The 27249-nt window shown below is 29.8% G+C and overlaps 1 protein-coding gene across 4 annotated transcripts; it reads right to left on the bottom strand.

Moving 5' to 3' along the window:
* Positions 1 to 415: 415 nt before the first annotated feature.
* On the bottom strand, positions 416 to 27157 carry LOC124423474 (myosin-IIIb-like). Of its 4 annotated transcripts, XM_046961210.1 has the most exons (17): positions 11028 to 11208; positions 9987 to 10321; positions 9265 to 9546; positions 8541 to 9125; positions 8049 to 8440; positions 7562 to 7890; positions 6954 to 7460; positions 6541 to 6827; positions 6180 to 6454; positions 5684 to 6051; positions 5471 to 5593; positions 5025 to 5278; positions 4655 to 4863; positions 4416 to 4496; positions 2957 to 3124; positions 2680 to 2701; positions 2264 to 2419 (listed from the first exon to the last, which is right to left on the bottom strand). In XM_046961210.1, exons 1-17 carry the CDS (start codon positions 11041 to 11043, stop codon positions 2408 to 2410), a joined length of 4245 nt encoding a protein of 1414 aa, XP_046817166.1. In that variant the 5' UTR covers positions 11044 to 11208; the 3' UTR covers positions 2264 to 2407. The 4 variants fall into 4 exon arrangements, with proteins under 4 accessions (XP_046817164.1, XP_046817163.1, XP_046817165.1 ...); XM_046961208.1 differs by lacking the exons at positions 2680 to 2701; positions 11028 to 11208 and adding an exon at positions 26647 to 27157 and having other exon boundaries at positions 416 to 2419; XM_046961207.1 differs by lacking the exon at positions 2680 to 2701 and having other exon boundaries at positions 416 to 2419.
* Between the last annotated feature and the right edge of the window lie 92 nt (positions 27158 to 27249).

The following is a 27249-nucleotide window of genomic DNA, read 5'->3' as shown; positions in this document are numbered from 1 at the left end:
GTATATTCAATATATAAACACCATATGTATTGAAGTGTGATATGATGTAAAATAGAATTAATAAATCATATATATATATATATATATATATATATATATATATATATATATATCTATATATTATATACGTATGTTGGTATGTTATCTATTATAAGGGTATAACATTGATAATTTTTGCAATTGCTTTATCGGTAAACAATGATTCAAATTCTCATGATCATTGATATTGAATACCAAAGACTAACATATGACTATGGAGAATGGAATGATAGTAATCGATATTCTGTAGAAAATTAATCTATAAAGGAAATCTCGGAAAGTGTACGTATATATGTATATATGTGTGTATGTGTGTGTGTGTGTGAGAGAGAGAGAGAGAGAGAGAGAGAAAGAGAGAAAGAAAAAATTCGAGAAATTCTAATATATCGTATAATATTTTTACACAGAAATCTTTATTGTTTTCTAAAAAATGTGATTTTCACAATTGCCATCGATCAATGACAATGATTTTTAAATGAAAAAAAAAGAAAAAAAAAAAGAAAAGAAAAAAAATACGTCTCGTAATGATTCCCTTCTCTTATATCGATTGAAAGAATAAATGACATAGGAATAATAATTAACTCGAAAGAACATTAACTGATTCCTAATTCGTCTGTATTTTTTTTTCCTCCCTCTTTTACTTCTATTTTCTTTTTTCTTTTATACTTTTTTTCTTTTTCTTTTTTTTTTCTTTTATTTATTTTTTTTTCTTTTTTTTCTTTTTATTTTTATTTTTTTTATTTTTATTTTTTTTTTTTTTTTTTTTTTTTATTTACTTCTTATAAGACCAACTTGTCATGGAAAACGAAAAAAAAAGAAAAAGAAGGAAAAGAAAACGAACAAAAAAAGAAAGAAGGGGACAACGCTCTCGCGCTCTACGAACGTTTACTATTATATCGAAATGTAATTCTATTAAATACGACTAAATCTAAGCTGTAGTAGTATTAGTAGTAGTAATAGTAGTACTAGTAGTAATAGTATTAATAATAATAATAATAATAATAATAATAATAATAAAATGTAAAGCTAAAACATGACTAGTGCTAAAATTCATTCGTTCTAACTATTAATACGCACGTCCGACAAATAATAATAAATCAATCTATTGATTTTTCTATGTTATCTTTTATAGCGGTAGTTAACCCGTACGGTATTTAATTATTTTTCTTTTTTTTTTTTTTTTTTTTTTAGCACGAAACGCGTATTCGTTAAAAGAAACACTTGCCGTCTTAGAATTTGAACGAACTAAGTTAAACATCTTAAACATCCTTAACGTTATTTCGAAAATATCTTTCTACTGTAACGATTCAACGATATTTTTAAACGCAACGATATTTCAAAACGGATAGGAAGTTTCTACTTTTCAAAACTAAATTGATACGGACATTCTCGTGATAATCGTCGATCGAACGTCATCGTCATCGATCGATTCGAAAAAAAAAAAAAATAATAAATAAATAAATAAAAAGAAAAATTCCCGATCGTATGCGTCAAATTTCTATCAACATTCGCAATTCATTTTTTAACATTGATAACAATTTTGTTCTGATCGGGTGTTAAAGGAGTTTTTCTCTTAACGTGCTTATCCGGTATTTTATCCTTACTGATAACAGCAGCATTGTTACAACAGGCCATTCCACCTTTTCTCTTTCTAAGCGATTCGGTTGGAAGATACTCGGCCGGTCTTAATAGCTGTCTGAAATTGTATGGTCCATTAATGTCCTCCGCATCGTATTCGACTCGACGATTCTCTTGTCGCTTTTCTACGACGGTCGGTCTTAACAAATGTCTCACGTCGATTGGAACACCGAATCCATTCTTCCAAAGATCTTTTCGTAAAAGTATGGCGTTCTGATTAACAACGAAACGATCCAAACCATTTTTCACCTGATTGTTGTTCTTATTTATATTATTAATATTTTTATGATTTTTATTATTGTTGTTAATATTAATATTATTATTATTATTATTATTATTATTATTATTATTATTATTATTATTATTATTATTATTATTATTATTTCCCTCCTTCTCCCGATTATTTCTTCCAATGTAACCGTTCTGTTTCATGTCATTGGCACGATACAATATTTGCCTGTCGTTTATATTATTCTTCAAACCATTCGTAATCTTCAATCCATTCAAACCCTTCCTTTGATCGATCCTTCCGTTGTTCGCGATACTCCGCCAATTCAACTCATTCCCATACCCATTTATGAAATTCTCTCGTTTGTGATTTGCATCACCATATTTATCGGCCGCTCGTGTTTGTACGCCATTTCGATCGTTGAAACGCGGAGAGTCGACTGCAAACGATCTACCGTACGGATTGCATCCTCTAAGCCGCATGTTCTTGCCATGCAGGTCATTAGTCCTTGTACTGAAAGTATGAATAATATTAAAGGTTTTACTTAGACGAAAGATTAAACACGTTTTACTTCGATCGTTTAATTTCCATAAATGATTATAAAATACTAGTACTATTGATTATCGTTGACTACTCTATACTATACATTTATATGAATAATGTTTAAAGGGAAAAAAAAAAAGAAAAAAAGGAAAGAAAACTATATTTCTAAATGAGCGAAAGACTTATTACGATGATCTACTGATGTTAAAATTTTCTTTTATTTATTTTACCTGGAAGTTTGCCATGATACCTCTGATAATGATATAAAAGATATAAATAAATATTAGTTAATAAAGAGTTTGATGAAGGCTTCGCTCGAAAATAATGTATTTCGATAGAAAAAGAAAAGAGGCTAAAGAAAAAAGAAAAAACGAAGAAGATAGAAAAAAAAGAAATTAATCGATTAATAAAGATAAAGTAAAACAAAAAAGAAAAAGAAAAAAACCTGGAATTGCAAAAAAAATTTTGTCACGACAAATCGGACAGCCTTACATCGGAGAAACGTACCTTATGGATTTTTCCGCATTGTCTTTTCTTTCTGATCCATCCGGATTTCTCAATGCTTTGTGCCAAATTTCGGAGAGATGCTGTTCCGGTGCTACCACAAAGTCGCCCTGAGCTGCCAGACGATCCATCCTCTCGGCACTCACTTCCAGAATCTGACCCGTTCGACTCCTGTTTGCCAACCGGGAGAAATTCATTAAATTATTCTCATATCATTTAAACCAATGCCAAACTATTCTCTATGTATAATATCGACTAGTATACTGTCCTTCTCCTTTGAAGGACACTAATATACATTCTAGTCCGAGGAATATCCAAATTTTCGATTTAAATCAAACTACATACCTATAACATACATACCTATCTAATATACATCTATGCCAATGAGTAATATAACTCGAATTATACACACACATACATACATACATACATACATACATACATACATACATACACACACACACACACACACACACAAATACACACATAAAATTATTTTATGAAAGAGCACAAATTTGTACAGTTGTTAAAATTAGCTATTTTGCTACGCATAATTAGAAAAAAAAAGAAATTGAATTAATTATAAATCAATTTATAATGGTAATTAATTATAATTCAGTTGATAAAATAAAAAAAATTACATTATATACGTATAGATCCTATATTGTTCCATTGAAAAATTATTTAAAAAAAAGAGAGAAAGAAAGAAATAAAGATAATACTCCTTTTTATGACAACCCCGCACGACAGTATAATGAAACAATTTTTTTGTTTGTTTGTTTGTGACAAGAAACAAGTGCACACTTTTTCCTTGTGATTTATGAAAGTAGAATGAAGGGAAAGGAAAGAGAAAAGAGAATGAAAAAAAAAAAAGAAAAAAAAAAGAGAGAAAAGAAAATGCAAATGTCAATCGATTTCGATGCTCTATATCGAGCTGGCAAAGAAAGTGAATACGCATAAATATTTTTAATATGAGATGCATAGCCGCTCGTACAAAGTTTGGCAATGGTCCAAACGATTCTTGCTAGTGACTCCAACAAGGTATACATATATAAATATACGGTTATTAACTTTAATGGCTCTATATTTTGAACGATTCTTTCGAAGAAACAAAATGAGAAAGGAAAAAAAAAAGAAAAAAAAACGAATCAATGATCCGTATAACATTGTTAAAAACTTTAACATTGTTTCCGAGTAAGACAAATTTCTCTTAGGGAAATTAAAAACAGAAAGGAGGGAAAGTGAAAGTTAGATAAGTTGATGGAAAAAAAAATAAAATAAAATAAAAAAAAAAAGAAAGTAAGAAAAGAAAAGAAATCGTTTGAAATCGTTACCAATCGAGGAATAAATTGGCGATTGAAACAAACGCAAATGAAATATAAATTAAAAGGGGAATTAAAAAAAAATGACTCTTTATCTAATCGTCTAAGCTAATAGACGAATTTCGAACGAAATATGGTACCTCGCTGAAGGATGAAGGTCATTTTCTAGCTGTATCAACGGTAAGTCCCAGCCAACTTCGTCTTCTTCGAAGTCCGAACCACTTCCGATGCGAGTGCCAAAATCATTCGAAAAATTGAGCGATCGAATTTCCGATTCAATCATAATCGTTTAGAATGAAATATTATAATCCTCTCGATATCATTATTATTATTATTATCTTTTTTGTTTTATTTAAACGATCAATCTACTACTACTTACCTGCTCATTTCTTCTTTTAAATCCCGATAATATTTGACGGTCTCCTCGTTTTCTGGTTGAGAACCTCTTCGATATCGCAAAATCGGTTGGACCATTTTAAATCCATCGGGACGAGCATAATCAGTTGGTGGTTCCTCGATATCGTTTAATCGGACACCTGGTTTGTTCCGTCGAAGATTCTTATGAATATCTTGATTCTTCATGTGAACCTATTTTTATAAAATTTATTTTTATAAATCTCTTAACAATTTCTTCTTTAATTCGTTTTTATTTATTTTATATTTTTCTTCCTTTTTTTTTTTATTTTTACTTGTAAATATTATTCAAGGATATAAATATAATATTGACACCGTTCGAACACTTAACATACGTTTTGAGAAAATTGAATTAGATCAGCTTGTCTCAATTTAGGATGAATAGGATCCTTCATAGCCGGTGATTTGTGTACTCTTTCCTCTTTTTTGTACCATCTCTGTACGATGAACTTAGCGTCCTCCTCCTTAATGCCCTCGGTGATCAATGCACGTATGGCGTCTTCTTGATTATCACAATTATTCAAGATATTCTTGAAATGTTCCTCTGATTCCACGCCAAAACGTTTGCGAACAGAATAACCTCTGAAGTCTGAAACGTACGTTTATCATTTATAATTTGTATATCATTAATAATTATAATTTTTATTATCATTCATAATATTTATATATTTATGTCGCTCAAACGAGATCATTTAATTTATATTATTTCATTTCTTATCATTTTTATTTCTCATTTTGCGTGTAAACGATAACTGATAAATGATTTAAAAAAAATTCTTACGACTCTGTATAACAACAGCAGCGTCGTTCTCTTTGGAGTTTTCTGTCTGAGATATTTCATTATCATCATCGTTTCTTATAATTTCTATTCTTGATTCTCTTCGCAGTACCAATGTTTCCTCATCTAAGAAAAAAAAAAAGAAACGATAATTATAAGAAACCAATGAATTATTTAATTCAACGAAAGCAATCATTATTGTTATTGGTCACTAACTTTGAACCTTCTTCAATACGGTAGCCTCTTCTTCGGCACGTTTCCTCAACATTTCCTTTTCAAAGTGTTTACGTGTTAACCAACCTCTGATATGCCGTTGAAGTGTAACGACAGAAATTGCAAATTGCCACTTTTGTTTGTTAAAGCGAATTTTTGCTAACCATCTACGAACGCAAGCTTGTACCATTATGATCTTCTTCAATTGTTCCTCGTACATTTTTGACAAGAATTCGACATGATAATATTTTAAAAATACTTTTGTCTTTCCCAATGCCCAACCGTCCATCTTCAAACGTATCAAAAGTAATCGACAATTGTCACGATTGGCTACCACTCGTTCGTCATAACCAAACGCAAGGAAACAGTATCTAATATTATATATGGATTTAAAAAAAAAAAAAAAAAAAAAAGAAAAGACGATATTTAATAAAAATATATATAAAAATTTTTTGTAAAGAATCGAAAGGTAATTATTATTTATTATAATTCGAATTACCTCTTTAGAAACTCATTGAAAGGTATTCTATGAGAAAAGCCATTTTGTCTTATTCGAATGGTCTCCAATACTCCAGTGTATCTCAATTGTTTTACAACTTTTTCCTTGTCGAAGAAACGTGGGCTTCTTGAATCGTTCGGTTTGATACATCTGACGAATTGCGGAGAACCCGAAACCATTTTTTGTAAAAGATCCATCAAGGAATAACGGAAGTATGTTGCCACTGTTTGCTGAGCTCTTGATTGTGATGCTAAGCCACGACTGGAGTAACGTTCCTAAAATAATTATATTAATAGAAAACTGTCAAGGAGTAAGATGTATATATGAAATATTATAATTCTTTGATATATCTCGCGTGTACCTTTGTATTTTGAATAGATTGCGACAACTTTCTCGAGTCAGTTTCATGGACGGCTGAGTAGAGGTTACCGGTTTTGGTGATCGGACACTGGAACAAGAAGCGGACCATGTCGAATTGAGATTGCCGTACCAATTGTATTACCTCAGGAGGCAGGAAGTTTCTATTCTTCTCCAGAAATCCTTCAGCTTGGTAAACTACACGTCCAGCGAAATGATGAACCGCGAAACAAACAGCATCGGATTTTGGTCTTACGTAAAACTTCGACTTTATGTTGTTGTGAAATTTCTCTGTTGATTAATAAATAAATAAATAAATCAATCAATCAATCAATCAATCGTACAAGACAAATGAATAATACGAGATATATCGATTGAATTAGATTTACAATTGTCCGCGTATTTCGTAATTCTTACCAATCAATGATCTATTGGTCGCCCGAGGAAAACGACTTTCTTCGTCCAAAAGTGCCAACAACCCCATTGGTTTGCTCAATAGCATATCTAGAACTGGTCGATTATCTGAAAACTCAACGAGATCAACCGGTATACCCTCGGCCATGTATTCCTGTTGTTCCCAAGTAAATATATGCTGATTGAAATAATACTGAATCTGTTCGTTCGCTATATTTATGCAAAGTTGTTCGAATGAATTCCGTGGGAAATTCTCGAAGCCAAATATATCCAACAAGCCAATAGCCAATGGCTCGTAATTGGGTGAACGATTGAAGCACAACAGGCAATTTATTTGATTGACCATCCAATCAAAGAGTCTTCCGTAAAGTCCTTTAGCCATGGCATCACGAGCGGCACAAGCTTCGGTTACGGTATTATTTCTTGTGATCGTTTCACCTCTCGTCATGACCGAGTTTGATGTTAATGCCTCCAATAAATCGTTTGGTTCGACACCCAACAATTTCGAAACTATTGAAACGATTAAGTTTATGAGTTAACAGAAATGATCTATTTTTGTAATTGGACTATTATCAAAATAAATATACAATTCGAGAAAGGAAACTTCTTACCTCTATCGAGAGGAGCAGTATCTATGACTCTACTTTTATTATCCGTATTATCCTCACTAGGAACTTCAGCAAACTCGATATCACCTAAATGAAGTATAGCTGCCAATACTCCATAAACAGTATCCACTTCGCTATCCCGAAAGCCTAATACTTTGAAGCCAACTTTCAGTTGTTGAAACTTATCCACGTAATTTGGAGAATTATGACTACGATCTGTAAGATATCGATGATGTTCCCGAAGGCTACTATCCAAATGAAACTCGGCTAAACGATTGTCAGCCGCTAAACCATCGTACATGTAATAAAATACATGAAAATTTCGTTCGCCCCTGTATAAACGAATAAAAATTTATTTTAATATTCGTTAGATCCATTCCTAGCTTCTGTGTTTCTTTTTTTCTTCGTATAATTTTTTTTTTATTATCATTTAAATATCCAAATGAAAAATAAACAAAAAAAAACAACACACATAATTAACAATGCTTACTCAGCCTGTGCTACCACACGAGATTGTTCCAAAAGATAAACAGAAATTCTTGCTCCAGTGACCTTGCCACCTTTGGTCATTGTCAGATCCAAATACTTTCCAAATCTCGATGAGTTAGCGTTAATACCAGTCGTGGCGTTTCCAAAGGCTTCCATTATCGGATTTATTTGTAGAATTCTTTCTTCCAAATTACGATTCGGTGCTTTGCTAAGATATACCAATTGTTTCAACAACAAATTCGCACTCTCTGTTTTTCCTGCCCCTGATTCACCGCTGATCACGATCGCCTGATTTTGACGTTGATGGAGAAGCGCTTGATAGGCTGCATCAGCGACCGCAAAAATGTGTGGCGGATTATCTGACCTGGCTTGACCTTTATATCTTCTTTGTTCCTAAGAGGAGAAAAGATTACAAAAAAAAGAAAAAAACAAACAAACAAAAAAGAAAGTTCAATGATTCTAAATGGTAAAAAAAAAAAAATATATAACTTACGATTCCAGTGTAAAGGCCCAAATTGGTAAATGGATTAACGGCAACCAGTATATCACCGATGTAAGTATAAATCTGGCCCTGTTCGTAACGATGCTGTAATTGATCAACGATTGCATCCTCCGATAACATATCAAGAGCGGCCAAATCGTCCATATACATTTTTTCTGGTCTGGCTTTACGATCGGTTTTAAGTTTACCGTGTTTGGTCGTTACTTCCGGCTGTCTTTGAACTCTACCATCGGTTCTTTGTCTACGAATTTCCTTAGAAAGTTCTTCCCTGATTTCCTCTATCTGAGATTCGATGTCCATCAACAACGGATGCTCTTTGAGTTCGCTAACAAACGGTCGATGTTCTAAATCCTTGACGAGACATTCGGCAATGAAGTCCAAAACTTCTGGATTATGTATGTCAGGATTTTTCAACGATGGGGGTGGATTTCTAGGTATTTGAAAGAGCGCTCTCATGGGATGAAGTTCGGACAGGGGTGGATCACCCTCGGCCAATTCAATTGCTGTTATTCCAACCGACCAAACGTCGCATCGTGAATCGTAAGAAGAATCCAATTGTTGTTCACAAGCTATTACCTGATAATTGTTAAAAAAAATATTTTCGTCGATTCTCTTCTTTGTTCGTTATCTATTTGGATTTACTAAGATAACGGGAAAAGAAAAGAGAAGAAAAGAAAAAGAAAAAAAAAGAACTGTCAAAAGATGATAAATATACCTCGGGTGCCATCCAGTATGGCGTACCAACAGAAGTATTTTTCCTCGCCAAGGTCTCAGCTAGATGAGAAGAAACCCCGAAGTCTACCAGTTTAACTCGTGCTTCTTCCGTTAATAAAATATTATGACCTTTGACATCTCGGTGCATACAGTGATTACCATGAAGATAAATCAATGCTTCGACAGTTTCTCGAAGTATATACGCTATTTGCCTATCCGTTAGACGGGTAGCACGTTTTTTTAAACCCTGGACAAGATCGGTCACTGAGCCTCCTGTGCATAACTGGAACATGATTCATTAAGTTTTCACGCAGTTGCCTTTTAACGTATATATGTAGCTAAGTAAGTACATATATATATATATATATATATATATATATATATATATATGTATACATATAAATACATATACATATAACTGGTTAAATTATATATACTATGTATCCACAGACACATTCATTATTATGTCGAGAAGATTCTAACGTAGATTATATTTAAGTACATCGTCCACACATTCTTTGGAAAGTATATACACCATATCATCCTAATGGACGATGCGAATTTACGAATTTCTAATTACACTTCTTTATTATTATTATTATTATTCATCTGTACGCTCTTTAACATGAACATGGTTTTAAAAAAAAAAAGGAGAAAAATTAACGCTTTAACTTTCATTACTAATTAATTAAAAGGAATATATTATAACCGAGAAAAATGTACCTCCATTACGAACCATAGTTGATCCTCATCCTGTGCAGGTTTTGCTCTTTTCAAATATAATCCATAAAATATTGGTATATTAGGATGGGAGCTTAGATCTCTTAATACAAGATATTCCTCCTCGATCTCTTCTATATTATCAGCTACATTTTCAAGAATCTTGATCGCTACTTTGTTGTCAGTTTCCTTATCGTAAGCGGAATATACTTCCCCGTAAGTGCCTTCCCCTATAAGCTCCTCCAAAATGAAACGATCTCCTGGATCTGGTATTACATCGAAGTTTACGTGTTGACTTAGACCATGATACGCCATATTGGTCCCACCACCGGTCATCTCTATATTAAAATAAAACAAATAAAAGGTAGAAAAAGAATTATGAGATCTTGATTTTTTTCTTCGGACGTCGATGATCGACGACGCTTCTTTTTTAATATTTTTTTTTCTTTCTGTAGTAATAATAATAAATAATAAATGATAAATAAATAATAATAATAATAATGATGATGATAATAATAAAATGAGATGTGCTCTTTTTCGAATGAATATCTGCTATTTTACTTCCACACTCTACGCATAAATATAACTGCTTCGGAATACTTGATCGGAGTTATACGCGTACGTTGAGTAAAAAAATGAATAAAAAAAGAAAAAAGAAAAAAGAAAAGTAAAAGAAAAACAAAATATCTTGATAATCGAATCCTTATATTCCTCATATTCTCGTATATACGTATCATAAAAGAAAAAAAAAAAGATCATCGGAACCGTCGACCTAATTATACACCGTGACCGCTTTCAACCTTCGAAGTTAATTCGATGCCGTATGAAGATATTAATCTTTCGCTATTAACATATTTTCGTTATTTCGCCTGTTCTCAAAATGACCTGAGATAAACGAGAAAATTCCTCGTGGATCCGTTCGAAGGAAAAAATGAAAGAACAAAAAAAAAATAAAACAAAAAAAGAGAAAATAAATAAATAAAAAAGGAAGAAATAAGTAGAAATGTTAGTTTGCAAAATTGTAACGAAAAAAATTTTACTAACCAATTATATCACCCATTTTCACGAGAGAGTTCTACGTTTTCACCACACAAAAAAAAAACAAAAGATAAGTAAAAAGAAAAAGATAGAGACAAGAAGTATTCTCAATGTATATCAATCGAAATCGTAGAATATGTCAGTGTGATCACTGTTAGTCTTACTAGACACTTAAAATACGACTGAAGTTTCTTTCGTTTTCTAACCAGATACCTGTTAGTCCCTTAATTAGATTAGACTTTATAAGACCGGCGCACTTCTATGTGGCCCTCAACAGAAATAGGTCTCGCGAAAAAAGGAATGTAGTCACGTGTCGATCCCATTTTGTTCTACCTATTCTTCTTTCTTTTTTCTTTTCCTTTTTCTTTTCGTTTTCTTGCTTGCTATTTTTTCCCCTTTCTCTTTCTTCATCATGTCACTTTCTTTTTCATTTTTCTAATCTAAACATTATCAAATACAAATTATACATTATTTAAATTCAAACATAATTATATAAATTTCACAAATATCAAAGAAATATTTTTTTGTTTTTTTTTTGTTTTTCTTTTCTTATTTATCAATTTTGTTTCTTTTTTCTTCGTTGAATTAATTTAATATTTTAATAATTTTTATTAGCTTTAACATTGTATTATCCGAAGGAATAAATTTTTTGATAAATTCGAATACGATTCATTGCATGTGTTTATAAATTTTAAAAAATATTAATCTCCATTAAATCCATATTTCGCATTAATTAATTGCTTTCAATCAATATTCAATTATTTATTTATATTTTAATGGATAACGTTCCGAAGGTTAACCGCGAATATTCTGCGCCATTGTGCGAAGCCAGATAAAAGTCCGAAGCCAGCTACGGTTTCACACGACATTCTTTTTATACGGAATTGGACGAGACATTTATAGATTAAAGTTACATCTAGTTACATCGCACTTTTCTCATTTGTAATTCTTTATAATAGTAACATCAATCACTAAATGTGATCCTGTGAAAGGAAAAACGAATTTATATTTGTCTCTGGACGACACGCCTAAGGCAATTGATTAATCCTAAATCAAAAAAAAAAAAAATCAATTAAAGAACAGATGATCGAATAAAATTAATTCTCAAATAGAAATCTTTTCCAAATTTTATTCTATTATTACAATTTTCTTTTTCTTGTTGTTGTTATTTTTTTTTTCTTTGTTTGTTTGTTTTTTTTTCTTAAGTTCATTTCAATAAGTTTAGTTCATAAATTAAGCTAATAGTTACGTTCGAAATCATATCTGCTAATTTTAATAAACGTTAAGAAGCCATTTGAAACTAATATATATATTACATTTCTATTTAATCTATCGCAGCGATAGAGAGTAAGAGGAGGGTTTCACGTTCATCGCTTTTTCCTCCCCACAACGAATTCAATCGCATAAAGTTGTTAATCTAACCTGATCCTTGAACGTTGGAAAACTATGACGAATAAATTTTGCATAGAGATGAAGCATTTAAATCGGCTTGCTATTTCCAGCGTTCGAGAAAGCGTTAAAGAAAAGGCACATAATATATGATACATGTGCGTTGAATAAATTTAAAAGACAGGTCGTTTCATATACACGATCTTCTTTTTCCGACTGAAAAAAAAGAAAAGCGAAAGAAAAAAAAAAGAAAGGAAGAGAGAGAGAGGGAGATGATAAATTAAATAAAAAAACAAAATCTTTTTTCCATTTTAGATTTGAAGAAGTAACGTTACTATCGTGAGAACGATTACCACGCGTAGATCGATGAGAAGAGTCAAGGTTCATCAGATCCGTTAGTTGTTCAACTAAACAAAAAAAAAAAAGAAAAAAAGAAACAACAAGAAGTGCATCATTTTTTTTTCTTCTTTTTTTTCTAAATCGAACACCCACAACGATCTTTTACATCGTCGACGATCGAAGAAGTTCTCAAGTGAAACGATCAAAATGTCGATCGATATCACACCCATTCGATTCCTCGTAGATTTAAAAAAAGAAAAAAATATATAACTGTAAATCTACAATTTCTGATTGAAATGGTCGAGAAAATGCTATGGAAAAAGAAAAAAATATACATATAAAGAAAAAAGGATCGAACTTCACGGATCGATAATCCTTTCCCCTGAAGGTGTGCATAGGCAGTATCGATCGCACGGCAATAACCGATCGGACTATCCGATCACGTGTTCACGAAGGTATTAGAGCGAAGAAACCCAACGTGAAATCGGCTTAAAGATCCAACTGTGCAAAGTAATGTCTCTCTCTCTCTCTCTCTCTCTCTCTCTCTCTCTCTCTCTCTCTCTCTCTCTCTCTCTTTCGCTACGGCATTAGACTGTCCGTTACTGCCTTTTCTACGATATTCCCTATACGTTTGATACACTATAGATCATCGAAACACACGGTTTCGATATATCGAGATGGCTTCATTTCTCTACAAGAAAAAATAAAAAATATATATATATATATATCATAGATATGTAAATATATAAATAAAAAAAAATATATATATATAGATCAAAATCACGAAATTTGCCTATCGATCTAATCCCCTATCGTTATCTAATAACTAAATTTACGATTGAATTATTACTCCGTATTATAGCTGTATATATTATAATTTAAAAAAATTTTTTTTCATAAATAAAAAAGAACAAAAATGTTCAACATTATGACAAACGTCAATAATGATTTGAATCATTTGCGATCATATACACAAATACAACTTATTTAATTAGTGAAATATAGATTAAAGTTAAATTTGATATCTTAATTTTAATATATTTAACAATACAATTGAATTTTCTTTATTATAATAACGATTTTAATTAAACATTTTGTAAAACATTACAAAAGTAAATATTATATAGAGATAAAATTGAATATTATATGGAAATAAAAGGACAATTTTTATATACCTACTTCAGGATATATATTATATTATATAGGATGTCCTAATTTTGATATAACAAATTCAAGACCGTATATATATATATATATATATATATATATATATATATATATATATATATATATACATAAAGAGAGAGAGAGAGAGAGAGAGAGAAATCCAACAAAAAATTTAGTCACCCTAGTTCGATACAGTTGAAACGTGAGAAACTTTCTCACTTGATAGCGATCCTTAGAATGTTCTTACAAGGAAATATATATATATATATATATATATATATATATATATATATATATATATATATGTATAGACGAAGGTGAGTCGAACGAAACAAAATATCCTTTCTATCACGATCCGACGAATAACTGGATGAATCAAAATTCTAAAAGATAACACAAAATATACTCATATATATACACATACACAAACGTACATACACATACATTAGTCCCAATAGCACGGTTTCACACATCTAATTCCGTCGATTCGATCCTTTCAGCGTGACGGTGTAACGGTACGATGCGTTCTATCAATGACCACAAAGCCGCACCCTCTCTCGATGATTCTTTCTCTTTCTCTCTCTCTCTCTCTCTTTCTCTCTCTCTTTCCCTCTTTCTCTTTCTGTCTTCATTGCCAAGAGCGAAATGATCACGAGCGAAAAGCTTTCAATTAATATAATCCCCTTAATTTTAATTTTGTATTCTCGCAAACGTGAAAGTCCATTAACATATTAGAAGCGACACGATCGATGCATAGCAGTATTTACATATTTACGTGTAAATAATATATGACCGCAAGTGATTTTATTAATATGTATCTATGTATAGATAATTAAATCGTAAAACTTATTTCTCGTTCTTCTTCTTCTTCTTTTTTATATCTAATGAAAAGAAAAATGAAATGACATTTACATTATTTACATTTCTGTTGATATGATAAATATCCATGCATAAAATTGAATCGATTTATCACTATATATTCTTTTTTTGTATTCTCTTCTTTTCTTTTATTTTTATTTTGATTCTTTTTTTTGTAGAAAAATATATAAGTGCATCGAAATATACTGTACAAAGTATGTTTAATATTATTACGAATATTTATCCATGAATCCAAACATTCAAAAATTATTTAAAAATCTTATCATCTTAAATTATATATATAAACAATACATTATATATATAAACAACATATATATATATATATATATATATGTATACTTAATACATATATATATATATATATATATGTATACTTAACATAATGGAATTTTAATATTATTCTAAACATTTAAAAATCTAATCAATTTTGATTTATACCTGACAAAATATCTTTATATTAATTCTCTACATTTTGTATTTTATCTCGAAAAATTGATATTTAATCGATCCTATGAACATATACACACGCAGAGAAAGAGAGAAATATATATATATAGAGAGAGAGAGAAAGAGAGAGTGAAATAAAAAATCACTGGATTTTTAGGATCGATATCGGGTTTGCGGTAACTTCGCGACCGCAAACCCGAACGAACGAAACTCTACAGCAGTATTTCCCAATGTGGGGCATATGACATGAAGGGAAAAGGGAAGATATATATATAAACATAGGATAAGTATACATATGTGTGTGTGTGTATATATATTTACAAAATTTATATTCATTGAAGAGAAAGTCAAATTAAAAATAATATTACCCATGTTTCTTTTTTCATTAAAAGTAGATAGATAAATATCTATTAACATTATATGTATATATAATAATTTTCAAAATTTGATTGATTTTATTACGATTAAAGAAAAGAAACAGGAGGGGAAAAAAAGCATACATACACACACACACACACACTTTTAGGAAACACCGCTCTAATTGTAATGAGACAAGATAATTTATTTTTTTATATTGTCTTCATCTTGTTTCTCTATCTTTCGGATTAAATCAAATGACGCATATATCCACTCATCGGCATAAAATCGTATCGCGCTTCGTAGAAATCGATACTGTGTTTGTTTTTCACGGTACTTAAGAGAGAGCTTATTAGGCACACCAAGTCGAACATATTTGATTTCCGGGAACACGCGTGCACACGTATTTATGTGGTTAACTACGTAATGACGCGTATAGGTATACGATACAACCATATGCGCACGTAATAACGTCCATTAACGATTTGAAGATAAACTGACTAAAGAGAGTCGTGAAATATAAATGGTTTCGTTATTAGGACCGTAATTCTTATCGAGAGAAAGAAAGAGAGAGATAGAGATATATTTATGACATAGCGATAATGATCTTACCGTTGATCAACGACCTAATCGTCAAACATAAATTTCTGCTGTTATCTTTATTTTTCTTCGATCATCAACACTTAGTCATTCGCGAAGTAGATATGTAATTTCTTTCTTTCTATTTTTTTTTTTACCTACACTCTGGCTTCTCACCATGCCTTAATCTTTATTTTTTTGTAATAAAATGAATATCATTGATTAAATGACACGTACGGACTTTATGTTACGAATTGTTAATAATGAAATTTCGAGTTTTAACAAAGTCGAAATAAATTTCTATATCGAATTGATACATTTGTTAACATTTTATTTTACCCTGGCAAATGATAATTAACGTCGAAGGAATTATCACGTTTTGTATATCCTTATGAGTATAATTAAAAAAAAAAAAAAGAAAAAGAAAAAAAACAATAGAATCGATATAATGGAAAGAAAGTTTCCAAATAAACAATATTACGATATAACGTATAACGAAAATCTTATAGTAATCGATTTGTTAATATGTAAAAAAAGAAAAAGTGGAAGAGAAACTTTTGTCAAAAATATTATCATTTATCGTTCGTTTATTTCGATAGAAAATAATTAATGATTCTAACGTTATTTATATTGTTAAAGACATATATATATACACAAGTGAGGTCCTTCAAAAGTATTTGGATGTCGTTGCACCTGCGGCTTCGTAGAAGTGTGTTAATGCTGTGATAATGCGAAGCCCTACTTTCAAACCTTTGACCGTTGTTGGACACTCTCTGCCGCTTGGCCGCTTTCATTCTCGTTACGGTCTAACTAACCTTCCTTTTTTTTTTTATTTCAATTGTCTGTCCGATCGTTCGAACTTATTTAGAAAAAAAAAGTATATATATATATATATATATATATATATATATATATAATGAATAAATATGTCGTAGATATTCAATTAAAACGAATTTCTTCAAATTTTTCTTTTTTTTTCTTTCCCATTTTCATTCTATAATTATAAAGTCGAGGAATCTTCTGTTCTCGTTTACTTTTCTTTCGAAGGAAAATATTTCTGTTAAACAATGATGTATATATATATATGTGTGTGTGTGTGTGTGTGTGTATATATATACGAAAGAAAATTAGAAACGGTATGTCAAGATCGTTTTCTAAACTTCGCTAACGAGCTCCTATGTACCACCGTAAATAAGTACGAAAATTATGTGCATAAGTTATAGTTAACTTCGATTTCCCGTTGTAATGAACGATTCAAGATGGGAATCAGCAAAAAGCGAACATTACCGAGCAATACAAAATGAAATGTCATTGACTCATAGTCCTCGACTAATGTAAATCGGAAAGACGATTTTCCTCGCGTTATTAGATACATTAATGCACGTATTACTTCGAATGAACGAATAATCCGCTGAGTAAATATTAAGTTTAGTTAGAAATTATTTATTTAAAGATGAATAAATTGTTATATTTTAATTTAGATTAATACGATGATAATAGAATATCGTTCTAATAGATATCGATCGAGTATTGAGATTAATCCAAAACACATTGAATTTAGTAAAACTCATTGAAACGTGTAAATATCGATCCTATTTCATACACTGAATTAATTACATTTCCTATTGCTTTGATTATGTAATTTGATGAAATCAATCAATATCGATGTCAGTAAACAAGTACACTTCCATGACGATTTCGAACTACTTAAAGATATTTGCTAATCATAGATAAAACGATCGATTGATACATTGAATTTATGATTTATCGTAAAAAAAAAAAAAAAAAATTAAAAAAGTAAAAGAAATAACGTTCAATCAAATTTTACTTCTTACTAAAGATAACACCATAATCGGCCAATGTAGAACGCTCGTTGTATATTATAAAGACGACTAACTATACTGGCGTGCAATTAAAATTGGCAATACTTCATATAGGATATTTTAATATTCAAGCTTATTCATAACGTTGGATACGTCTTGAAAAGGTACGTTCACTTGCTATAGCTGACTATAATCAGCCAACATTGAACGCTCGCCGTATAATAAGGATGATTATACTGGCGTGCAATGAAAAATGACACTTACTTATCTACGATCTTTTAATATTCGAATTTATTCGCATCGTTATATTTGTCTTGAAAAATTCTATCGCACGTTAGAAAAAAAGTTTCAATGAGTAAGTAAGAGAAAAAATATATCTACAAAGTGTTATCCAAGAAAAATTAAATACACTGCTTTCGTATAAGATTTCGAGATACTTTATCGCAAAACAAAAAAAAATAACTCGTACAAATTAAGTGAATGACGTTAATATTTTTTCGATTGTAGTTTTAGTATATCGTAAAAAATTCGTTTTCATACTAATCGCTATTAACGATTTACACGACGCGTAAACAACGCTTTCAAAAACACTGAGGTTTCTTTTTTTTTTCTCGTGATTGCAATCAACCGACAAAATGTTCCACGTATTACAAATTTTCAATGAATTTTGCATATCTTTGTTTTATGCCAGTGATGGATTAACGCGCTCGATGATGAGCAGTGTTCACATCGGATCCAAAATGACGATATAAATTTATATTATACATTATAATAAAAATATATTTAATTTAATATTCGATATAGCTGTCATTATCATATATATATATATATATATATATATATATATATATATATATTTATATTATACTATTATATATAATTTTGGAACTATAAAATCAAATATGGATTTTTATTTTAATTTCTAGCTATTAATTACCGGTCATTTGCATGAACAGTTGAAACGAAGAAAATGTAAATATAAATATTATACATAATTAATTTATTTTAATGGGAATTATATAGAAAAAAGATTTTACGACGTCTCAGACCTTTTGAAAGTTAAATCCGTAAATGATCTACACGATAACATAACGACACTTTACCGTATATTTGATCGATGTGCATACAATCGCACCAAAAAAAAGTGAAAAAAACATTAATCTCATTAATATAATAATGATGAAAGTAAAGACGAAAAAAAAGAAAGAGAGAGATAGAGAGAGAGAGAGGGAGAGAGAGAGGAGTGAAACGATCGAACTGTTTTCTATCGAAGGGACTTACGAATTATAAACGCGGAGCACTTTCATTTAGATTAATCAGGTCGTCGTTCTTCGTTTCGTAGCAGTTCAACGAGCCATCACCTGGCAGAAGAGTTCCGTAAATGGGTAGAACGTGAGGCTTACGAGCATGGTTACTTTTAACGATCGAAATCTTCAAACGAGCCACGAAGTATCGCTCTATTAAACTCGCTCGACAATCGGGAAAAGCGTTAGACAGATACCACATACATATAGATACAATATATAATATACCCATGTACAAGTAAGAGCACCAATAACAACAACAACAACAACAACAACAACAACAACAGCAGCAGCAGCAGCAGCAGCAACAGCAGTAGCAGTAAATACTTTTGCTACCTATCGCAAGATTGTAAATAGATTGTTTCTGATCGAATAAAGAAAATAGGATCGACGAAAGAAGATCCGATCCAATGAGAAACCAGAAGAAGAAATCGAATCGCGCATTAAGATCCGATCAAAATATATTGCGATAACCTTAATTGATCTGGCTATTAATCATTTGTGCTCTTTGAATCGAATCAATTTCTCTCTATTTTTCTTTTAATGTTTATCTGAAATCAACTATTAATGTTTATCTGAAATCAAAATTATAGTGATGAATCCGATCAGAGGATGATAATTGTTAAACAGAGAAATTAAAAGAAAAAAAAAAAGGATAAAGAGTAAAAATTCAGGACAAATTACTTTTGACAAGTTATGACTTATGAAAAGGCCATGAAAGTCTGTACAAAGTGTTATCGGGAGCTAACATAACTTGATCCCCATATATATGTCTAGATAAATAGATAGATAGATAGATAGATAGATAGATAGATAGAGAAAGAGAGATAGAGAACATTTTTATTGAAACAAAAGAACTTGTATAACCGGTCGGAAAGTCGTCAGAAGAACACCTTTCAAATACTTTCATGATGCTCAATCATCAATCGTTTAATTATAGTTAAGTGATCATCGATAGTACATAAGTATGGATGTGTATGCAATTAATATATGTATGTATGTGCAATTAATAATGTATATAGACATTGAGTGATTATAATGAATCGATAATTCATCTATCTAAATGATCGAAATTATTTTATATATCTTTCGGATAATCGAATAGAATATTAATATTTTTTCCTTATTAGTTAACGTCGAAGAACTAAAGAACCATATCTATGTATCTAATGTAACTACGTACATATATATATATGTCTTTATGTAACTATGTATTTAAAAGAAAAAAAGATGAAAAGAAATAGATACTTGTCTATGCAACGACAAAGAGAGCTCGCACGTCCTCGAGAATTCCCACACGAGCTATATATATGTACTTACATTCTCGCTACCGGTTCTCTAAAAAAACAAGAAGTAAATAAGTAAGTACATATGTTCGAGAATAAAGCCGTGTGAGAAAGAACGATTAAATCCGTGAGAAGAAGGACAAGCTGATACGTAGATTATTTAAATACTCCTTTGGTGAATTATTATACGAACAAAAAGGAACATAAAATGATTTTGAATGAATAATTACAAAATGTATCATTAACAAAAAAAAAAATGAAAAATACATTCTTTCTCTCTCTCTCTCTCTCTCTATCTATCTATCTATCTCTATCTCTGTCCATTATTTCTATTCTATTTTTTTTTTGTTTATTATTATTATTATCTCCGACATAAAGCAAGAAATAGTTAAAAAAGAAAAAAATACCAATATCGACCAATAAAGCTATTGCTATCCTCAAAAAAAATTATCATTTATCTACTTGGCGTTATTTATATAAGGATAACGATAAGTGCAGCCAGCTGGTAGGAAAAAAAAAGAAAGAAAGAAATGACAGAATAAAAAGTACTTTTCAACGGCTACGAAAATACAACAGTTTTAACGAAGAGGAATGTAGAAAGAAAAAAGAAGAAAAAAAAGAAGAATAAAAAAAGGAAACAAAATGGAAGAAATTAAAATAACAACGGTAAAGAAGAACGGAAGTTGCGTTTGCTATAGAGCGTTTCCAGATTATATCGCAAGAAAATGATCGAACGAATTGGTGAAAGCATCCTTTTATTCAGAATTCGTCACGATCGTTACACGATCGACCGGATAGAACGGGAACAAAATCGAATAATTCGCTTTCTTTCTACCTTCCCGTCCATTCCACCTTTTCCAAGCTACGAAATATTACTGTAAATAAATATTGATAAAAAAAAAAAAGAAATAACTTATATATGTATGTATGTACATAAGTAACGCGCTTAAATATATCAAGTCTGCCATCGGGAGAAAATCGTATCGCAATTATATGAATTCATCGAAAGTCCTTGCGAGTTTGTTCGCTGAGCCGATAATTTGCATGCGAGACTTATCTTACGAATTCTTTAGAAAGTATAGAAATAAATATTTCGATATTTCTAAATGCTCTAATAACTAATTTATCCGTAAAAAAAAAAAAAAAAAAAAAAACAGAAAAAGGAAAAAAGAAAGAAAAAATAGTATATTCTACTTTTCTGCTACAATGTCACGAGAGAAATATGACATTCGTGAAAATGTATATACTTATACAAATTTCATATATATTTAATATATTAGATGATATTGAAAATCGATTACTTTTTTTTTTCGAGACTATTCATACAGTAATTTTGTTTTCTTTCTTTTTTTTCAGAAGATCGTAAAACTACAAACCTAAAAATTATCGGACTTATTTAACAACCTTTGAGTCACCCTTATATGTATATGTATATGTATATGTATATGTATATGTATATGTATATGTATATGTATATATCGTACTTTTTTGTATTCACTTAAAAGATAATCTATCTATCATTTAACGCCAACAATTCGAATAAATCAATAATGAACTCGTAGCATTGAACGAGAACAACAAAGAAAACCGGTAATATTATTATGTATATATTACATACATGTATGTATGCGTATATGTATTAACATATATTCGATGACCATCGATGATATCTCTTATCAAATTTCAAATATATGACTTATCGATTTTCGTTTTAATTTCCTCTATATATATATATATATATATATTTATTTATTTATTTATAGAAAGAGAGAAAATATATATAAAAATATATAAATAGAATATATATATATATAAATTCTAAAAAAAAAAAGAAAAGAAAAAATTTTTTTTTTGCTTTTTATATATAGCATAAATGAAATTCTTCGAAAAGTGTTTACATATCTTTTATATCAATAACGGATGATAATGATAACATTAATCATGAATTCTTTGAAATTAATTGTAAAAGTTGTTGAAAGACCGAATTAATCATACGTTTTAATTTCCTTATCGGAAATGACGTTATTTTTTACGACGAATCATTCCTGAAAATTCTAATCGTCAGTGTTTAATGCGTAACAATAAGCGTACTGTATTATATTGAATTTATTATACTCATTAAACAACTTGCTTTCTTTCATTCTTTCTTTCTTTCTTCCTCCCTTTCTTTTTCTCTCTCTCTCTCTCTCTCTCTCTCTCTTTCTCTCTCTCTCTTCGATGAATTACGTGAATAATACAGAGAAAGTTATAAAAATTCTCACGCGGAAAGAATCACGCGATGATTTATTTGTGATCTAAAGAAAAGAAAAAAATTAAATCAATGGCAAATTGAAATCATACAAAACAAAAACTTAAAGATTAATCATAAACTTTAGAAAGAGACTTCCTTCGAAATATTTGTAATGAATGATATCTTTTTATATTGAATCAATGTTATCTATCGAATTATCTCAACAAAAAAAAAAAAAAAGAAAACATCGAATATCTAAAGTGTTAAATGAGAAGGTCCTATAAAAAAAAAAAGAAAAAATAAAAGAAGTAAAAATTTGGATTATTATAAAAACTAATGAAATAAAGATAGTATAAGCATAAATATATTTCTAAACTTTCTCAAAATCTTCTTCAATTGTTGGAAACTACAAGAAGAATCTAATAGTATTTTCTATTACTCTCATTGCACAATCGTTACTTATTTTCTACAAATAAACATTCTCGATGTCGTTGTACTTCCTTAACCGATTATTATCTCTATCGACATGGAGAAACTTTTATTTTTAGCAAGAGAGCAATAGTTATTATCGTAACATCTGTATAATCATACCTTCATCGAAGTTATCTAATTCTCTCTCCCTCTCTCTCTCTCTCTCTCTCTCCTTCTTTCACTTTTTTTCTGAATATCGACAATTGTTAACAATCATCAAGAAAATATATAATTTTTGTCATTTAAAAATCAAAGCCGACTGAAATCGTTTACGGTGACTTACTCTATGTAAATTCATTACAATTATTTCAGCTTTCTGCGTAACAACTTATTTTACAAATAATAAACGTATATCATTGTGTATGATATTTTTAATGCAATAATAATTAGTTCGCTTTTAATTGACAACGTGTATACTCTTCGTTCCATTCACTCGTTTGTTCTTCCTATCCTAAGATTATGTAATTATATCTTAACGTACAGTTATGTATATATACCTACACACACACACACACACACACACACACACACACATATATATATATATATATATATATATACATACATGTATCTATACTGTTAATATTATATACATACATGTACTTTTATAAGAAAAATACGCTTTAGAACGGAACAAACAAAATGTATTTAGACTAATACCCATAACTAAACGAAACGGTGCATTCCATGTATGTGCTTTTGTGGGCTAAATCCCACATATAAATTATATCATTCATTTCATTTTTTTCTTTTTGTTCTTTCTTCTTTCTTCCTTTCCCCCTCCCCTTCATCTTTTTCTTCAACTTTATTCATAACATTTTTATTTGCATTTCCTTATAACGTTAAAATATTATTGAAAAAAATTAACTTGTAATTATTCAACAAAATTTATTCTTTATGAGACATACATATTTTACAACGTCGTATATGTCTTATATTTCGGAATTTTATATCGTAAATCTCGATTTACGTATTCATTGTTCTGAGTCGTTATTCGGTAAAAAATAGTTGTACTGACGAACGTCAGACTTTTCATCCATCTGCTTTCACATATTCGAATTTTATGAGCTCCGAAAGTCACCACTAAGTATTCATTTAAAGTCTCTAGGATTATTAGTTAATGTGAACGAAGCAAGGATTATATATATATATATATATATATATATATATATATATATTCTTATATATATATATATTCTTATATATGGAACGAAGCAAGGATATATATATATATATATATATATATATATATATATATATATATATATATATATATATATATATATATATATAAGAAGTAAAGTCATTCTGGTTAATGTAACGATCGAAAATAAGTAAATAAATGTATAATCATAAATTGACACTTTAAATTAACGAAAATAAATATATACAACATTTTACAAAATCTTATGAATATTATTTCAATGTTTTTATGGGGTTTCTAATTTTCTTATATAAAAAGAAAATATCTAACGTAAAAAAATATTGATTTCTGTATATAAATTACATCATATATATATATATATATATATATATATATATATATATATATATATATATATTAATTATTACAATCATTACCTTCCGATTGCTTCGAAATTATCGACTTTACCATATATGGTAACTTGCTGGAAGCTTTCATGAGTCGTCTTTCAATGCCCTTGAAAAACAACCTCAAAGAGATCAAAACTCATACTATGTGTATACTTATATACACACACGTATATATATGTGTGTGTGTGTGTATGTGTGTACGTGCGTATGTGTATATGTAACATGTGTAAAATACTTGTTCCGACTTGTCCATAAGAAGTAATTCCGATGACCTTTGTTTCGCGGTCGAGTTCACTGTACACTCACGAATACTCTTGTTTATATATGGAAATTTTCCTTGAAATGTGCGTCGAACAACACTAACACAAATTAACTAATTTAGCATTCCTGTTTCGCGCCAATTCTCATATGAAACTCGATCGTCTAGCTATATATAATATATATATATGTATGTGTGTATTTATATATATATATTTCTTATTATATATTTTATTGTTGTTGTTGTTATCATTCATTCATTTATTTATTTATTTATTTATTTATTTATTTATTTATTTATTTATTTACCTTTATCTTAATTTTAGATATACACAATTCTTTCCTTTCTACTTTTTTTCCCTGATAGGTAAGATCTTTGGTATATACGTTCGAAGAATGTGAAATATCTTTGAAATGTCATACTTCATGAATTATTCATAAGCATTCAAAATCCTATAATAATGAAATTTAAAAAGATTTGTGCATAAAATTATGCTTTAACAATATTAGTTGATAATGAGTTACGTCGTGAGATTAGAATTAGAAATGAAAAATAAGAAAAAAAAATCGTAATGTTACAAGCTTGAGTGAAAAAGAAAAATCAGTTTTAATATTACTTTGTATCATCATCCGGAAGTTCATAAAAATACAAGCATGATTCTCATAATCATCGTTCTTGATGCACCGCGATGCGCATTATCCTCGTTACTTCACTTTATGCGATTGTAAATTATCGCTCGCATGTTCTTACACGGCGTTATATAGTTTTCTATCAAAATTCATCAAAGAGACATATCTCATATTTTAGAGCTTTGTGCTACTTTGATTTATCGACTAATTATAATATAAATTTATTATCACAGTATATAAATTCACCGTACACGTTATTATTACATCTTATGTATATCTATTACAAATAGATTTATCGTTTACGAAGAGAGTAAATATTTACATATGCGTGTATGTACATTTTTAATCTAATTTTTAACTACTATATTTACGACACTTTGTCCACGATTTATCATAAATCTGTTTTTTTCTTTATTTCACAGTTCTGCTTTTTTTCTGAGATTTAAATGAATATTTGTGAATAAAATAAACATTAAATTATCTCTTTTTAAAGAAAATTATTTTTACATGTTATTAATAATATATAGATATATTATGTATATATATATATATATATATATATATATATATATATATATATATGACTAATAATCTCATAGATCGAGGGCATATTAAAACACAACAACGATAGCGACAATAACAATAATAATAATAATAATAATAATAATAATAATAATAGCAATATCAATATTAATTTTCTAGATAAAAACAAAATAAAGAAAAATTCTATATAAGAGAAGAAGAAGAAGAAGAAGAAAATAAAAGTAAACGCAATATAATTCAAATAACAATAGAAAGATCGATGATTCGTGACAACAACAATCATGACTCGTAATAAAGGTAAAAGAAATGATTATTCTACGAAAAACAGTTTTAACGATAAACAAACAACAATAAGTTTTTGTTACTCACGTGCATATCATTCGTGATTCAAACGCAGTAGAGAGAAGGAGGTCTGCAACGAGAGGAACGAATAAAAAAAGAAAAAAGGAGAAAAATAAAAAAGGAAGAAAAAAAAGAAGATAGGAAACAAACGAAAAGAAAAAAAAACGGGGAAAGGGCGGGGACAAAAGGATAAAAATAAAAACAAAAAGAAAAAAAAAGAAAAAAAAAGGAAAAAAATATATGAATCTCTGTGTAAAGAGACGAAGACCAAGCGGAAGCGCGTTATGTACCGTGACTCTCTGGGAGTCTTTTACGAGCGAAGCGAGTTCACGGTTGCTTCGTGACCGCGTGACTGTCTGATAGGTACTGGGAGGACGAGATAGCACGGAAAAGGAACGAGCTATGAGAGGAGAAGGAGGAGAAGAAAGGAGGAGGATGAAGAGGAGGAGTAGGAGGAAGAGGAGAAGCACGCCGTGCACGAGTCTACCTCCTCTTCTTCTACTGACTTTAAGAGACGATAGCATGCACGAATCATGTTCACGTTCTCCCACTCCTCCACCTTTTCTTTTTTCCTTTTCCTTCTTCTCCCTCTTCTTCTTCCTTTTCTTCTTCTTCTTCTTCGTCTTCGAT

Source organism: Vespa crabro, chromosome 4, assembly GCF_910589235.1.
Source record: "Vespa crabro chromosome 4, iyVesCrab1.2, whole genome shotgun sequence".
NCBI lineage: Eukaryota > Metazoa > Arthropoda > Insecta > Hymenoptera > Vespidae > Vespa > Vespa crabro.
The sequence above is the reverse complement of the archived record's forward strand: the minus strand, read 5'-3'. Positions and strand labels throughout refer to the sequence as shown.